The 14,074-nt window shown below is 41.4% G+C and overlaps 1 protein-coding gene across 1 annotated transcript in view; it reads right to left on the bottom strand.

Annotated features, from left to right (window-relative positions):
* The window catches only part of ABCA13 (ATP binding cassette subfamily A member 13), a 503,527-nt gene that overhangs the window by 438,865 nt on the left and 50,588 nt on the right, over positions 1-14,074 (bottom strand). The window contains exons 8-13 of the mRNA XM_033192140.1: positions 11,836-11,969; positions 6,916-7,080; positions 5,249-5,448; positions 1,607-1,734; positions 683-783; positions 267-434 (exon numbers count right to left, since the gene is read on the bottom strand). Of these exons, the coding sequence (XP_033048031.1) occupies positions 267-434; positions 683-783; positions 1,607-1,734; positions 5,249-5,448; positions 6,916-7,080; positions 11,836-11,969 (896 nt within the window). The remainder of the gene's footprint in view (positions 1-266; positions 435-682; positions 784-1,606; positions 1,735-5,248; positions 5,449-6,915; positions 7,081-11,835; positions 11,970-14,074) is intronic.

Raw genomic sequence — 14,074 nt, 5'->3', positions numbered from 1 at the left:
GGAAGCCAGAAAAGCAGAAGTGGCCTGTTTTGAAAGTTTGAGGAATTTCAAGTAGGTTTTCGCCAGGCGAGTGGCATACAACCTTTCAGTCAGACAGAAGGGCCAGCACTGAAGGGCGGCTGAAGTTCAGAGAGCCAGCTTCCTTTAAGTGTATGGGCTCATGGCAAAACTTTCCTCATCAAAACTCCAGGTTAAATATTAGCATCTTTGGTGAATTTAATCTTAAACTGGTGCTCTTAGAAGAGCTAAGATGGTAGAATACTTACAGCATCCTCTACTGAACCAAGTAGCTTGTTTAAAACACTGGTCTCAGAGGAGTTACAATAGCACACCAGTCCCTGGAGACCATCCCATATGCTGGAGTTTCCAGGGGACAAAAAGACCTCCTTCTCAGAGAAACCACCATTCGGGCAGACAGCATTCTTCGCCAACATCTAAAAGATTAATAAGAGTGGGAAGGAATAACATTTAAAGAGGCTTAGATACCCTCTTCGTGGGCTCAAGAACTGCAAATACAATAAGCAATGATAAACATTTTAAACGCGACATAAGGTTTTGGAAAACCTGCATGTTGTTTCCTTTTTTTGCTAGCACAATTCACAAAAGGAGCAAAATTGAATATTGCAATAGCTTCTTGAATGTTTTATTAAAATTGCTTATTTATAACTCTGCTGTGCTTTACCTGTTTTAGCTCCCAAAAGAACACATCCTTTTCCAGTTTCAATTGCTCAAGTTCAAACCATTTAAAATCATTAGCTGATGTCTCCAGGCAAATGAGGACTTCTGCAAAGTACACAAATTGATCATTATTCACCTAAGGTAGGTAAGCTTGACTCCTACACATGGCCATGAATCAATAAACTGGATCCTGAAAACATGGATTTTTAAAAACTTGACCTATTATTATACATTTTCTTCTCTTCCTTAGAAAGGAAAACAGGAGTCATTATAATATCATTTTATCCTTTCCAAAGACTAGTGAGTATGAGTTTTTAGTTACAGAAGAGTTTTGCTTCTAAAGTAACAACCCCCTCACATTTTCCCTCTTCTCCCTGAGAAAATGAAAAGGCTGCAGCCCATCTGGGCAAAAGTGCAAACCCGACTTCCTCAGAAGAGGGCCGAAGGAATAATGCTCACCATAGTCAAGAAAATTCAAAGAAGGGCATTCTGCAAACCCAGGGGGAACACGCTCTCCCTACCAGACACCAAGGAGCAGTGGTGGGAGGAGGCAGTAGAAGGAACAGAATACAAAAGATTCGCTTATTCACAATGCACTAAGGTCCCTTTCCAGCCTGAAAACCATGGATGCTGCTGTGAATGTGAAAGTCAACCCAGCCCTAAGACACTGCTTGTCATAGGCCACAACATGGGCTTAAGGAAAACAGAAGGATGCGCTCTTCACAGTGCCCTCATTGTTTATTTAGCCTTGGTGTGCTGTATTTTAAATTCCCTAGAAGGCATCAGAGCAAAGCATAAATATACATACGATGCCAGCAAAGTTATCTCCCAACTTTACAATGTATCAGGCAGTTTCAAGTCCATTTTCCAATAAATTTCATGTTTACTCTTAGTGAGTCAGGGACAAATAACACCAGAGCTAGCTTACCTTGGACAAAATGTAAATTCTGAGCTATCGCATTTCTGAGAGCTCCATCAAGCTGAAGAAATCTCTTCAGTGCCGGCCACTGGGGCAGGTTTTGCAGCAAGCTTTGCAGTTTCCACAGATGGTGTAATCTGAGTGCAAAAATAAATAAATGAAATGAAATGAAAAGTAGTTCAAAGTGTCAACTAGGGAAATAAAAATTCCATTCAAAGGAAAATATTCCACTACTTTGAGAAGTGTGTTCACCAGACTGAAAGTCACACTTCATCACACAACCAGGTTCTTGACAAATTGCATTGTTTGAGTCACCCGATTTGGAGATTCTTTTGGTACTGAATATGGATTAAACATTCTCTTTACCCCAACATGGAAAAGTATATTCCTAGTACTGTGTAAAAGAAGTGAGGGTTATGGTAAAGTTTCACATGGGATCTAAAAACATTTGCCTTGAAGCCTATAGTTAATGAGACATAGAAAAATATTTTGAGAAAAGTTTCAAAACATAAAGATGGTGTGTGGTGGTGGACAGGACCCATTGCAGTGGTCCCAACTTGGGCCAATTGGCAATGCCTGTAGGATTCTCCAAAGTCAAAGGAAGAACGACCAGCCAGGCAGCTCAATACAAACAGTCCCTGGAGTGTCATACTAATGGGCTCCAGACATGGAAGAAATAACTGAGAAAAGAAGCTGGAAAGAAAATGAGTTTGATAATGTGAAGAACCTGAAATTGGAAATAAATATGGGAGAGGGAGGAGCAAGACACAGTCACACTGTGGGCGGCAGAACTGCCCAAAGCAGGTGACTCCAGGCTTTCTGTGTCTTTGAGCAACTACATGAAATCCTCACCCTTGATAAATGAGGCGAGCTACAAAAAGAGAAAAGCAGAAAGAGATGTAGCTACTTGAAGCCCAAGCAAAATGTTCTACTGGCTGGAGCCATCCCACAGCTTTGAGTGCCTGGTGTCCATTTGGACTTCTGTGTCATAGAGGTCAGTCTCTTCATGGCACCTTGATAGTTTGGGGTTGAATACAGGCTTGATAAATAGTTGCTGCTATTCTCTAGCTGGAGAGCTGATGGACCTGACCACTGTAGAGGGAACAGAGAGAGCGAGCAAGGTCCCAGTGATAATTCTCCTATGAGACACCAGCAGGAAGGGGTACCCATCCCCACGTCATCACCCTACAATGCGGAGCAATTGCTCCATCACAGTCACATGCTTGGGCTTTCCGGCTGCTGACCAGAATCCTGACACCTCGTGCTATAGTGAAGCTGGAAGCACGGCTTTTGGAATTGGCCACCTGCAGAATGAACTGGGCTTAGGTTAGTCATTGCTCTGACTCTTTGGGTTACACTGAGAAGGAAGCAGAGTGGCTCCTGGAAAGAACTAGAAAGTGAGAAAGAGATTATTTTATTTTCCCCAAGGAAAAAAAAAATGCTGTGTTGCTTGGAACCTGGATCTTACTGTCAAGTCTCTTTAAACTCTGACAAGCAGGGATACCACATGGCCAGACCCTAGGGACTATTCCCCCCACATCTGTGAACAGACACTTCACATTCACAACAACGTGCGACATTGAAGGGCGAGTCCTTGCTGGAGGGCCCAGAGGCACCTCTGTGAGTCCTCGCCTTGCCAAAATCCACACTATCTGCTAGAGCCTGTTTGAAGAGCTCCCACACCTCAGCCATCCCGAATGCAGGGATGTGGGCAGGAACCAGACAGAACCTGGAGAAGAAAAGGCAGTCTGTATTGGCATGAAGAACTCAGTAGAAAATTGAGAGTCTGGTGTGATTTCCATTTCTTTTGGGTGAACGTTGCAGCTTAGGAAAAGAAAAAGATATGAACAATTGGCTGTGGAGACAGGGTAGGAAAAAAAGGATGGGGTTTCTTGGACCAAAGCTAATGATAAAAGATACACAGTTTTCTGCTAAGGGTGCATGTAAACCTCAGAAAGATTTAGAGAAGGCTGAAGGTGGCCAGGTGTGGTGGCTCACGCCTGGAATTCCAGCACTTTGGGAGGCCGAAGAGGGCAGATCACTTGAGGCCAGGAGTTCAAGACCAGCCTGGCCAATATGGTGAAACCCTGTCTCTACTAAAATTGCAAAAATTAGCTGGGCAGTAGTGGCTTGAGCCTGTAATCTCATCTACTCAGGAGGCTAAGGCAGGAGAATCGCTTGAGTCTGAGAGGTGGAGGTTGCGGGGAGCCAAGATCGCACCATCCCACTTCAGCCTGGGTGACAGAGCGAGACTCTGTCTCAAAGCAAAACAAAACAAAGAAAAAAAAAAAAAACAGCAGGTGAACAGCAAAGCCAGTGTTTGGGCCTCATCGTCCTGGCACTGAGAATGTGTGGAAATTATACATGGGGGCAGAAGAATGAGGGCTATCCTAGCTTTGTACCTAGAGTGTGGTGTAGTCTTCAGCTTCCCCAATTTTTGTAGGACTAAGAGCCAGATACAGCTTCCTGGGGCTTCAATCCCCTGGCCTGGCACAGAGCAGGCAAAATCTAGGCTAAAGTGACAGGGGGCATTCGAGATTTGTGGGATAATTACTTAATGTGATGTTTCTATTAATGTGCATTAAGTAACAGACCAGCAGGGAGGTTTTCAATATCCCCAATGCAATGTCCCTGCATTTGTTCATTTATGATAGATGTTTTGTCCCTGCCCTTTGCCTAGATCACTGCTTCAGGGCATCCTTGCTGGCTCCCTGCATCCATCCTCCTGCAGCTTTTATGGCTCCGATGGGGAACTGTATTGCTGCCTCTAGCACCATCACCTCACGCCCCAGAACATCTCTTAAGTAAAAGTTAGGAAATAGGACCTTTGAAAGCAAGATCCTGTTTGCTAACAGTTCCAGAATACGTGAAAGAATTCAAAGTGTTTAGAATTGCTATTTCTTAAGTAATCATAATAACACAATATGGTCCTATCCAATTCTGTCATCACAACTCTCCTTCATGGTACACAGAGAGCAAGAATTTGTGTGACCTGGTTTGAAATGAACATTTTTGAGATAATATTGAGAAATCATATTGTTCTTTTCCAAAGAAAGCCTTAACTTCAGAAGGATAATAAGACTCAAGTTACTACAAACTGCCACACCTACTGAGGGAAAAGATCTAGTCGGCTATTTTGGTGAATAAATTGTGGTTATCTTCAAAAAGGAAGAAACAAGTTCCACCATTTCCTACTTCTAAAATATTTCTAGACCTTACGTAAATGCTTCAACTATACAAAATCTTTAAGTAAATATAAAAACACAGTTTTAGAAGAGGAAGATTCTAGGAAAAGAGCTACTCACGTAAGGTAGTTCTGTACATAAAAATGCCTCTGAAATGTATTTATTCATTTTTAAACAAATGCCAAAGACATAAAATCTAAAATCCAGGAAACTGACACCTTCTCAAATATTGCTCCCATATTCGGTGTATTGCAGCCTCTGAATAGACATCCAGAGTGCTGCCAAGACTTCTACCCTGGTGATGGTCCACAGTGAAAGCCTCTGATTTCCCATTTGCTAACTAGAAATTCATTGTTTAGCTATAGTTTTACAGAATGCGTTCCTAACACATTCTGTATCATCACGCACTCTTTAAAATTCTGCGTCATCCACCTAATCAATAATCAAACAGGGAAATGCGCCTTACATCTTTGGAAATGTATGATTCTCTTTTGGGCCATCTGCCACCAAGCTATCATTCAGCAGGAGCAGCACAGTGTGCAGAGCTGCCACCACCTTCCAGGGCTTGCTCTCTTCTTCAGACTGATTCCTGAGAGCCTCCAGACTATGGCCCATGCCTGTGAGTGTCTTCTGAAGCAGACTACCCTGTTGCCACTGATCAAACACCTACAAATTCGGAAACAAAAACACTAGCATTAATAACAGCAAATTGGAAAGAACAGTATGTAGTTAAGAAATTGTAACAGACCACTCTAGATGACAGACAGCCAATCTTTATTTTTTGGTAAATAAAAATGTCTGTTAGCAATTGCATTATGATTTTATTTCTACTCAGAAATTAAAGGTTTCACATTGCAACAATGGAGGCACACAACTTTATATATCTCTGCCTTATTTCTCTTTTTTCCCCCAAAGAGAAAAAAAGAGAGAAGGGAATAACATACACCTTTAAACAAATGAAATATAATTTAAAACATAAATGGACATATTTATGATAACATAAATATATTTGCATATTTTTAAGTATACACCAAAGTTAATACATAGTTACTAAGTGCCATTTTATGACATGGACATGGGGAGGATGATACTGAAGTCAATTAGCAATGTGGTTTATCATCAACATTACACAAAAATAGATCATTCTTGTCCAAGCCCGATAGCATGGGGAGGTGCCTGATGTGCATGTATGTGTGCTAACTACGCCTCAATTAACCACAAGTTATGTTACCCAGATAATGCACAAAGCAAGAGTGTCCACTAGATCATTGGATGCTGGTCATTTCAACACTGTCCCTTGATTATTTTAGTGCTGGGTGACTGCAGTGCCATGAAGCAGACAACAACACCTATATATTTTTAATGATGTTTTATCCACTATTTGAGATTTTGGTCTTTATACATGACACATATTAGCAGGGGACAAAGTTAAAGAGGTGTGTTCTTTAAGGAAGAACATTAGACAGAGACAGCAAAACCTGGTAAAACAAATGAGAAGTGACTGCCAGGGGAGCTCTGCCTCACAGTCTCCAAAACCTCCCCAAGAAGCACAAAGCTGTGAAACAGCCAGGGTCCCGTGAGCTTCCGAGACCAGGAGCAGTCTAATCACTCCGGCACTCTGCCCCACACCAACATCTCTATAAAGACAGACTAGAGCCTCCTTCATGTTGTTAAATTATGGTCACTGAAATCACAGTCACTGTTTGTGCACAGAGCTTCTGGTCAAAACCAGAGTGAAGGGACAAGGCCAGTCCAGAGCTCAAAGTGCTAGAAGGATGCTGAATGCTAGCATGCAAATGTCCAAAGAGCTGGTCAAAGTACTCCAGGGCAATCTCATGCACCAATAACGGAGCATGGGTCTAGGAACTTCTGAGTTGCCAAGGTGCGTGTGCAAGCCTAGGATGGACTGTTTGGTGATGAGTGTTGAGGGCCTAGGCCTATGGAGCTGGAGCCAGTTGATGCACATGGGACAAAGTGCACTCAATGGCCAGGATGTGGGGCCATTTTATGTCCCTTTCCTGGGAGGGACATGAAATCCAACAGTAAACAACATGGCGGGGCAGGGGAGGAGAATGGATTTGGACACTCAAACTGACACACCTTTGAACAGAACATATAGACAGGGGACAGCACCTGCTGGTAGACTCTCAGCCAGCTGACTGCATGGACAAGATAGTTTTTGGCTTCTGACCACTTGGGGTTGCAGTCTCCAACGTGGCCCCGTTTCTCAGCTTCATCCTCTGATGTGCTGGACAAGACTGAACACACCATCTTCTCCAAAGAGCTGTCTGTGGGAATCTGACAAGAATATGAAAAAATATTTAGATGTAAAGCTCCTTTCCTAGAACCTTCCTCTTCTAACAATAACACCACGATCTTGCCATTGTAGAAGTTCTTACATTTGCTTGATTGAAGAAGTAACACGTGACGATATCCACGTGATTTACCTTGAGGGAAGACTTGGTAGTTTAAAAAAAAAAAAAGTTACATTTTTCAGTTTCATCCGCAAACAATGGGAACAGCTGTTTCTCCAGGCCAAGGACATGGAAATGACATCAAATCTTGTTTCTTTTGATTCTCAGGCCAAAAGTGAACATGGGTCAGCCCAGTTTAATTGATACTTTGGATTAACAAAGTTGTTTTGCCAAGAATATTTTCTTTTCTGATTATCAAACGTGGATAAAATTGGAAAGATTCAAATTGAGATCCTGGTTCAGAAACTGTTTAACATTTTTGAACCAAATCTCCTTTATTTTATACATGAACTTCAACACAGTTCCTCTAACACTGCTTTGTAAATACTTATGTTTGTGTTATAATGAAGCACATTCCCCTACAACAATTATAATGTCATCTTTAAGAGATTCTGTTGATGACTGCCATGGTCTAAATGCTTGTAGACTCCCCCCTTCCAAAATTCATATTTTGAAATCCTAGCCCACAAGGTGATGGTATGAGGAGGTGGGGCCTTGGGGAGCTGGTCAGATCATGAGGGTGAACTGTTATGAATGGGATTAGTACCCTGATAAAAGAGACCCAGGGAGTTCCCTTACCCCTTCTACCATGTGAGGATACAGCGAGATAAATTTCTGCTGTTCACAAACCACCCCATCTATGGTCTTTTGTTATAACAGCCTGAATTAACTAAACAATGGCAAAGTCTAAAAAGCTTAATTTTAGTCCCGTGTGTTCACTTTCAGGTTCCTTTAGGATCAAGATTTAAAATATTAACCTGTGACTGTCAAAGCATAGGGTCCCTGATGTTTTGTTCTGTTTTTTTTTTCCCCTTAATTAAAAATAATCAACAATACCATGTATCATGTTAGAGAGAGAAGGCCGAGTCCCCACTCAGATGTTCACAGTCTATGAGAGGCAGATGTGCAGTCTTCAGGTTCCCTGGGACATGCCCTATTATAGAAGGTTGAAGGAGTAGAGGCAGAGGCTGAAGTGAGGTCATAGGAGCTCCACAGAGGATGTGAGGTTAAATAAATCATTTTCCAATTTGGGAAGCAGAGGCAGGGAAAGAGGAGGACTATTCTCTTGCAAGGGGAGCATGTGCTGAGTCTCCCTGCAGGCCCAGAGAGTGGTGGGGTCAGGAGTCAGGTAGACCCCAGGGAGGGCCTAGGAGCACCGGCTGATGCAGATGGAAAGGGCCCTGTGAAACCATCTTTGCAGATTATGAGAGTGAGAGAAGTCTAGCGTGGCTGAGTCCACCTTGCTTCTAGCCTCAGAGGCTGGCTGTCCTTGCTCACTCCTGGGCATAGACGAAGCTAACCATGGGAGGAATTTAGTTTGTAGTTTAACTTTTTAGCAAGGTTGATAGTAGTCCCTCCCTAAGATGAATCCCCTCCTTTCTCAGGAATAGAACTTGCCCTTGTAAGACGAATAAAAGGCCACAAGATTAAGATTATGGGAGGCGCTTGAATGCTGCTAAAATGTAGGTATAGCTAAATGATAACCAGCCATTGGCCCCTAGCTAGCCTTCTATAATCCCTTGATGCTCAGGAGTCATGGGGCCGCAGATCACAAGATATGTGACTTTCCCAGTTGCTCCTGTAGATAATATCACTATTGTCAAACCCAAGATTGGTCTTTTGAGACATTTTTCAGACTTTTGCATTTTTCCACACCATTGTGATTTCATCCCCAACCAATCAGGAGAACTCATTTCCTAGTCCCCTGCCCACCAAATTAACCAAAAACAAAAAACCCTAGCCTCTGAGTTCTCAAGGAGGCTGATTTGAGTAATAACTACAATTCCTTCCCTTGACTAGCTCTGCATTAATTAAACCCTTTCTCTACTGCAATAGTGCAGTCTCAGTGAATTGGTTTTGCCTGTGCAGTTGGCAGGAAGAGCCCACCAGTCAATTACACTTACAAATGGTGGGAAGCAGGCAATAGTCCCCAAGATGTCCATGTCCCAATCCCAAGAGCCCATGAATATGTTATGTTGTATGGCAAGTGAGATTTAGGGCTGCAGATGAAATTAAGGCTGCTTGTCACCTGGCCTTGATATTGGCGATTATCGTGGGTAACCTGGTTAGCCCAAAGTAACCACAAGGGTTCTTATTGGAGAAAGGAGGCAAAAATGTCACTGCCCAAGTGATGGGATGTGGGAAGGACTAGACCTGCCATTGCTGGCTTTGATTATTGAGAAAGGAGCTCAAACTCAAGGAATGTGAATGGCCACTAGAAGCTGGAAAAAGCAAGAAAACCGAATATGCCACCCCAAAATATGTTTCTTTGGCACATGGATTATTTTGAGCTAAAGACAAACTAAAAACCAGCAGAGGCAGGAAAAACTTCTTACCACTCCACGACTATTTAAAAATAGAGTATAAATTTCCTTTTGGTAAAGGAAATTTACATTTATAAGGAAAATTTACATTATTAAGATAATTTTCATCTGCAAAGATGTCTCCTACCAGAAAGAGAGCTGCTTCTCCAAATAACTCTGATCACCTGGGAGATTTCTCTGCAAAACAGGATAACTTATTCACTGTACATTTCCTCCTTTCACCTTCCCATAAGTTGCCTTGCTACCTAGAAACCCAAAACCCCCTTTCCTTTGTTTAGATAGACTTGGGTGGTGTATAAGCCTTAATCATCTGGCTGCTTCCTTAAAATACAGATGATCCTTGATTTACAATGAGGTTACTTCCTTATCAATCCATCATGACTTGAAAACATCATAAGCCAAAAACACATTTAGTACACCTAACCTCAAAACGTAACCCAACTTAACCTAGTGTACCTGAACTGTGAGCAGAACACACACATTAGCCTACAACTGGAAAAATAATCTAACACAAAGCTTATTTTATAATAAAGTATTTATTAACTCATGTAATTTATTGAATACTGTACTGAAAATGAAAAACAGAATGGTTGTCAGGGAACATCTATATATTTCTCTTTGTGAATTCCCATACATACCTACATAATAACTGATTTTCCTCTTGTTTATCTGTCTTTTATCAGGTTAGTTCATGAGCTCCAGCCATTGAATATGGAATAATACAGAAAAAAATAATTTTTCCTCCCCTACAACCGTTTGTCCCCTTGACCTCAAGAAGGACTTCAGCCCTGTAGACACCTTGATTCTAGCCCAGTGAGATCATTTCAGGGGTTTGACCTCCAGAACACTATGATAAAAGAAAATGTGGGTTGCCTTAAGGCACTATGTTGGGGGTAACTTGTTATAGCAGCAACAGAAAGCTCACATATATGATGTACAATTTCCATGGAGCTTTGTTGATATACACAGTGGTATTTTCTGATCATTTTCCTTTTAATTCTAATCTCAATATATCTAACATTCTAAGGTAAAAGTTTTACATAGTTTACTCAAACTATAATATAATGAGAAAACAGATCATAAAGATGGAGAAAACTAGAATAAAAGTCAGCCAACTGGGGTTTCATATTCCATCTACATCAGTATCCCTGAGAAAACCCAAGGGTCACAATTTCAAGTCCTATGGCAGGTAGATAGTTCATAAAATTGTGAGATAATTAATAAAATTATGCTAGGGATATAAGAAGCACAAAATTTAGTATACTGTGGTGAAGCCTAAACCTACCTGGCAGAACTGATTTTTCAAACACCAAGCCAGTAAGAGGGTCTGCTGGCTGCAGCCAACCATCCAACCCCCCAGACTGAGAGCACAGATCCAGAGTCTAAATATTGAAAGAAACAGTCTGAACACAAACTAGCTGCACTGAAATGTGAAAAGTGCTATCTGGGAAGACCAGGTTGTGGGGAACTCACACAGAAGTGAGCAAAATCTACACACCCAGCATGGACTGAGATCCTAACAGAAGACAGTGGGTCCTCTCCAAACATTCCTAGCTCAACACTGACCCAGGAGCTGCACCAGAAATGCTCTAACCCTGGATATGGAGTCTATGGACCAAAGCTCCAGGTGCATAGTTCTTGGACCTGCACCACGCAAAACAGAAGTGCCTACAAATGGGCCGGAGTGACAAAAGGGACTCTAGATGCCTCCCAGAACCTCAGCAATACCAGCAGTGAACTGGGTCTTGGGGATCATCCAGTCCAACTCCCTTATTTCACCTAGTTTGGGAAGAGGCTCAACTTTGGTGAACCCAGCTGGCATTCATGACCCACAGATCCTACTCTTCTAATGAAAACTATCTCTTTACCTGGAAATTCACCCACTTGCATCCCCACTCACTACAGTGGGGATGCGCCATCTTCCTACCTGGACCCCACTAGCACTGTCTTCAGAATCTCACACCCTCACTTGACCTGGCCTCTCCCACTGCTAGTTCCCAGAGCAATCAAGTGTCATATTACTTCCAAGGTGCCTTTCCATTCTGGGATAAAACTACATGGTAAGAGAAAAGAGACACTTCTAGAAAAGCTGGAGACAGCAGGGGTGTCTTCTGTGTAAGGAGCTCGGGTTTTAGCGGAACTCTCCTGTCTGGCTGCCTCTCCCGTGGCACCCACTCACTCTGCCCCAGCAGCATGCTCTAGATCCAGTCTCCAGGAAAGACCCAGCGGTGTGAGAAGCAGTCAAGCATGTGTACCTCCTTTAGTTCAGCTGAATAGTTCAGGATCTGTTCCGTGTGAAGATCATCAAAGCCAAACTGGGATTTGAGATCATACTGGACTTTCTGTGGATCCCACACTATATTCTGCATGGACAGGTGGTAAACTGGCTCTGCTGGAACAACAGAAGATTTACACCATCAGTTGTTTGAATATTTTGATATGTCTAATGTAATTCAGAAAAAAATACCTTTTCACCTCTAAAGGAAGAGCAAATGAAGACCAAACACCATTGGGGCATCAAATAGAAAAAGCAAACAGAATAAACACTTGCTGCTATAGAGAGAATGGTGAAGTGTGCCATGCTCCCTGGCACAAAATGGTTGCAACATTTCCAGAGGGTAATTTTAAAACATATTTCAAGAGCTTTATAAAATTCAAGTCATTGAACCCAATAGTTTCACTTCTAAAAATCTTTCTCAAGAAACTTAATCAGATATCTGAACAAAAATTAAGATGCGACAATATTTTATTGGTTCTATACTGATAAAATATTGAAAACCAGCTAAGTGTCTAGTATCAAGGGAAAGGATAAATTATAGTATATTCACAGCATAAAATACTATGAAGTCTTTAAAACTGTATTCCCAATAATTATTTGAAGTCATAAGAAAAAGTTCCCCTAACTCAAGTTATTAATGTATCAAATTCATGAGCTACCCAAAAAACCCATGGCACTATCCAGAAGTGACACATTCAAAATATAAATCCAAGACCCTCAAGGTAAGACAAAATCTCTGGGGAGTATGCCTCAGCAACTGCAAACATGAAAACACATACATTTCAAGCTGTGTTTGAACCTTCAGCCTTCATTTAGAAACTAGATTGTTGCAGATCATGATTCAACACTCATTGACTGAGTCCCTTCACCTGCCAGCCACTATTAAACCATTTTCACATGCATTATCTCATAGGATCCTTATAATTGCAGTGAGGTCTACAAAAAAAGCACAATCCATGACATTTACAAAGACAGACCAAGTGAACGGGGACTTCAGGAAGGTATTAAAAATGGGGAAAATCCCAGAAATACAAGACTTTTTGTTTCCAGTCTGATTGCCTTTACATGGCATCATGGGAGGAAAAAAAATTGGTATCTGAAATTAAAACAAGCATTTATTGTATGTTGAAGAGGTACGAGGACCTAGACTAAGAATATACCATGGGAGGGCTCACTTAGTCCTCTAACAATACTATGAGGTAATTGTCCCCTTTTTCTTAGAGTCCCACTTATTAGATTATGCCTCCGATTCAAACCCAAATGATCTGGCTCCCGAAGCTGAACTGTAACTATTAATCTCCACTAGTCTCAGAAGGTGTTAGAATTACTCACAGTGTTCCAGAGAGGAGAGACAAAATAGTGACATCAGTGTAGCATACTTATAAAAGTATAAAATCTTTCTCAAAAAGTGAAAGACAACTTTGATTCAGAAATTTGTTGCTAAACAACAGAGAATTCAGAATGTGTAGATTAACAGTTTCAGTGCATAACATAATTGGACCAGTAGCCTAAAGCCACATGAGGCCACTCAGTCCTTCCTCTTCACATTGGAATTGGCTCATCAGGCAAAAGAATTTATCTTGGAGACAAGAGACATGAAGACAATTTTTAGTTACTTCTCAAAGTATGTTTTGTAATAGTGTTCCTTAGCTTTGACTCACTGGAGAGTTAATAGAAAATTGTTTATTTTAATTACATTCTTAACGGTAATTACATTTTCAATTGTAAGGCAAATTGGTTGCTGTAATTTGGATGATATACAAAAACTTGAGCTTCTAAATGAGTTTGTTAAATTAAGGTTACTGGGAAGATTTCGAAGAGGTGTTTTCTTCATCTCGCCCCACACCTCTGGGTTTTGTTCTCAGCATAAGAAATAGTTCCCAGAGGAATGAACCTAACCTGAAAATGGAGTTAAACATTAACGAACTAGCTTGTCTCTTACAGAAAGCTAAAAAAAAAAAAAAAAAAAAAAAAAAAAAAAAACAACCTTTCTATGTGGGTCTCACTGTGCTGAGTCACAAGCAACAAGAAGAAAGAAGCAACAGGTGGAATTTGGGGCAATAGAGAGTTTTATGTTAGTTTGCTCCATGAAGCAGCAAAATTCTGAATGAGATTATAGAAATTTCTGTGTGTAACAATCTCATTATACAATAGTTCAGGGCTGGGCGCAGTGGCTCACGCCTGTAATCCCAGCATTTTGGGAGGCCGAGGCAGGC

The sequence above is a fragment of the Trachypithecus francoisi genome, unplaced genomic scaffold, assembly GCF_009764315.1.
Source record: "Trachypithecus francoisi isolate TF-2019V2 unplaced genomic scaffold, Tfra_2.0 Lachesis_group4, whole genome shotgun sequence".
NCBI classification, from domain to species: Eukaryota; Metazoa; Chordata; class Mammalia; order Primates; family Cercopithecidae; genus Trachypithecus; species Trachypithecus francoisi.
Note: the sequence above shows the minus strand (reverse complement) of the source record. Positions and strands in the feature narration are given on the sequence as shown.